We start from the raw sequence: 3,303 nt of genomic DNA, 5'->3' as shown, positions 1-3,303 counted from the left end.
CCCCCGCCCCCAGCGGCTCCTCCCACCGGACACACCCCCGCCCGCAGGCTGGCCTTACATCCGCTAGTACCCCGGCCTGGGCCCAGCGCTGCCAGTGCTGCCCGTACTGCGCGGCTGAGCAGCGAGTCTAGCACGAACATCCAGTGTGGGCGGATCTGGCGCCTGCGGAGGATCTGTTTCACCTGGAGAGGGAGGGTGGGCACAGCCGAGTCTGCTGAGCCTCCAATGGAAGGTGGACAGGGGTGGGAGGGCCGGGGACCAAGAGCGCATCTAGGAAGCCAGGCCCGCACAGCCGGCCGGGTCATCATGGAGGGGACAAGGGTCCTGGGATAGCACATCCCCGCGTGTTCCCAGGCACAAGGCCCCGTTACTGAGCAGCACCACTGTGAAAACACCCCTCACCGCGTCCGGGAAGGCGAAGAGCGGCCTGTGCAGAAGTGCAGGCTCAAGACCGTGGATCCGCAGCTGCTCCTGCAGCGCCTGCAGGTCCTGGACCAGCTGCGGGCGGTCGGGAGTGTGGATGTGCGCCCTGAGGCAGCGCAGTAGCTGTTCCACGTGATCCGTGCCCAGACGGGAACCCTGAGAAAGAACAGGGGCAGCGGGTGTGTGTTCCCACCGGGAGTCGAGAGACGCTAGAGTCCTGTCAATGCGCAGCCGCGAGGGGGCGCCGGGGTGGGCCACCCACCTGCTCCTCCAGGCGCAGCTTCTCGGCCAGCGCCCGCAGCTCCTGCCCCAGCACTGCGGCCAGCATGGCCCTGCGCTGGCTCTCCTGGTGCAGCAGGCTGGGCCCAGAGCTGTCCTCCGGCGACAAGGGCTCCTCGGGCGCCCTCGGCAGAATGGGGAGCAGTGATGGCCGGCGGGCAGCAACCGTCCAGCCACCTCTGTCACAGGGTGTGAACCCAACTCTGGCTTTGGCACCTGCTTCACAGAGATCACAGCTGAACCCCACACTGTGGTGCACGGCAGACCAGTCAGAACACCGGGCAGGCGTTCAGAGAGAGATGGAGGTGCCCAGGGCCCCACGGAGGCCTTTTCTAGGGGAGGCCGAAGGCAACACCAAGTGACGGGACCCCACTCCTGGACCCTAGGTTCTCACCGAAGCTGGCTGGTGCCCTCGTAACTGAGGCAGCGTTTCGGGGAGCTGGGCGGGTGCTGAGAAGGTGCCTGAGGGCACGGGAATGTCTGAGACTGGGTGGTCAAGTCAGCCGAAGGGGTGGAACTGGCTGAAGGAGTATCTGAGGGAGGGAGGAGGCTGTCAGCCGGCTCCTCTCAGCCCCTCCTCTGCCTCGGGGTGGCACCCCTCCAGTCCCAGCACCTGAGGGTCCTGAGGCACAGCGCAGGGAGCCAGGGCTGCGGCTCCTCTTCCCAGGCTGCAGGAAGGGGTCCCCCAGCAGCGCTTGGGCACTGGCTCGAAGGCGGGGGTCTGGCTCAAAAGTTCGGAGGAGGAAGGCTTGGGCCTCGGCAGACAGAGGGCTGGGCATGGGCGGGTGCACCTTGTACATGCCCACCTGGGGGGACACGAGGGGCAGACGGGCAGTCTAGAGGTGTTTGGGGCCAGGTCTGTCCCACCTCACCTCCAGAGGCCAGGCCCTGAGGGGCTTACCTGAAACATGGCAGCCTGAGGGCTCCCTAGCTCATGGAAGGGTGGGTGACCGGTGGCCATCTCGATCACAGTGCAGCCCAGGGACCAGATATCAGCCGCCTTGCCGTACCCTTGTGGGCCCTGGTCGATGATCTCGGGAGCCATGTACTGCAGGGTGCCTAGGACAGGGAGCAGGGACACCAGGCAGCTGTCACAAGATGCCTCACCCAGGCCAAGCTTCTCACAAGGCCATCGCATGGCCAGTATGTGCCTGGCCTGAGTCCCATCACCTGCCCTAGGCTCTACCACAGACCTAGGCCCATCACATGTGTGGACTTTCTGCAGGGCTCTGGGTTGTCATCCCCCCAACTGTATCACCCACTTGGTGCCCAAACACCCACCCTGGCCCTGCCTGGCCTGCACACACTCCTGGGCCCCATCTCTGGTGCTAAACAAGTCCACTAGGTCCCGAGCACCCTCCCAACCCCACCTGTCCACCCTGGCCTGGCCTGCGAGGACCACTCTGTGCCTAGAACTCCCCTAAAAGGCCCTGAGAGTGCTGACGTCACCTGTGAACGTCTCAGTGCAGGGGGTGATGCCTGCCAGCCGTTTGGAGGTGCCGAAGTCAGAGATCTTGAGCAGCCCACTGAAGGTGTTGATGAGCACGTTGTCGCCCTGACCAGCACGGATGGTGCAGGGGCTCAGTGGGCGCTGGGCTGGGCAGCAGCTCCAGTGCTAGATTGCCCTGGACTCTGTCTCCTGGGGGTCTTGGCCTGCCCTGCCCCTCTCCACCTCTTCCTCCATCCCATACATAGGCCCCTCTGGGAGCTGGGACCTGGTTATGAGGTTTGGCTTCAAAACCGGCCTTCCCCTCCTCTGATGAGTGCCCTACTCTTTGCAAAGGGCCCACCCACTGAATCTTAGGCACCAGCCCCTGTCCTGTCTTCCCCGCTCTCCCAGCTGGCCAGGTGGGCCAGCCACAGGCTTACCTTGATGTCACGGTGGATGATGTGGTGGTCATGCAGGTAGCTGAGCCCCTGCAGGATCTGACGGGTGTAGAAACTGATGGTGCTCTCGTTGTCCTTCAGGGGTCCCCACACTGACCGCAGCAAGGAGGACAGGCTGCCTGGGCAGAGGAGGCCAACCTGATGGGCACCAGCTCGTCCCCCAGGGCACTGTGTGGCCCAGTTCATCCCCCACGGCTCACTCTGAGCTGCCGCCTGCTGGTTTTTGCTGGCCCTGGGCCTCTCCACGCCCATGCCTCGCACCACCTCCACCTCCGGTTTCACTCCCACCCACGTGGGCAGGTACCTCCAGGCACTTCCTCCATGAAGATCTTCAGGTAGCCGCCCTGGCTGGCTGAGCCCAGGTAACGCACGATGTTCTTGTGGCGCAGGCGTCTGTGAAGAGCGATCTCCTGGTGCAGGGGCTGGGAGAACCTGGGATGTCGGGGCAGAGAAGACCGGGAAGGGTCTGGGCGCACCGCCCCCCAGCCAGTTAGGCCCACCCACCCCCTGCGACCTCGCCCACGCTATCACCCGGCCAGGGGCACCGCGCAGCGCTCTGTCCCGCCCCATGTCCTGCTGTTAGACCCTTGTGCCCCTGTCCACCAGCCTGTCCACCTGGCTGGTGCTAAGGTCGGATGAGCCCTCCCGCCTGCCGTCAGCCACTGGAGCCTTTCAACCCCCAGCCCCGCCCACGGCCCCCCCCACCGGAACCCC

General features: G+C 65.2%; 1 protein-coding gene across 1 annotated transcript in view; it reads right to left on the bottom strand.

The window, feature by feature from the left end:
- Positions 1 to 3,303, bottom strand: part of MAP3K6 (mitogen-activated protein kinase kinase kinase 6) — a gene marked incomplete at its 5' end in the record, with an annotated part of 12,415 nt that overhangs the window by 1,792 nt on the left and 7,320 nt on the right. Inside the window, 9 exons of the mRNA XM_006155320.3 lie at positions 59 to 182; positions 403 to 579; positions 686 to 827; positions 1,097 to 1,235; positions 1,316 to 1,508; positions 1,604 to 1,761; positions 2,152 to 2,257; positions 2,572 to 2,708; positions 2,894 to 3,100. Coding sequence (XP_006155382.1) covers positions 59 to 182; positions 403 to 579; positions 686 to 827; positions 1,097 to 1,235; positions 1,316 to 1,508; positions 1,604 to 1,761; positions 2,152 to 2,257; positions 2,572 to 2,708; positions 2,894 to 3,100 — 1,383 coding nt within the window. The remainder of the gene's footprint in view (positions 1 to 58; positions 183 to 402; positions 580 to 685; positions 828 to 1,096; positions 1,236 to 1,315; positions 1,509 to 1,603; positions 1,762 to 2,151; positions 2,258 to 2,571; positions 2,709 to 2,893; positions 3,101 to 3,303) is intronic.

The sequence above is a fragment of the Tupaia chinensis genome, unplaced genomic scaffold, assembly GCF_000334495.1.
Source record: "Tupaia chinensis unplaced genomic scaffold, TupChi_1.0 Scaffold000445_1, whole genome shotgun sequence".
Lineage (NCBI taxonomy): Eukaryota > Metazoa > Chordata > Mammalia > Scandentia > Tupaiidae > Tupaia > Tupaia belangeri.
This window is presented reverse-complemented; position numbering and strand designations above follow the sequence as displayed.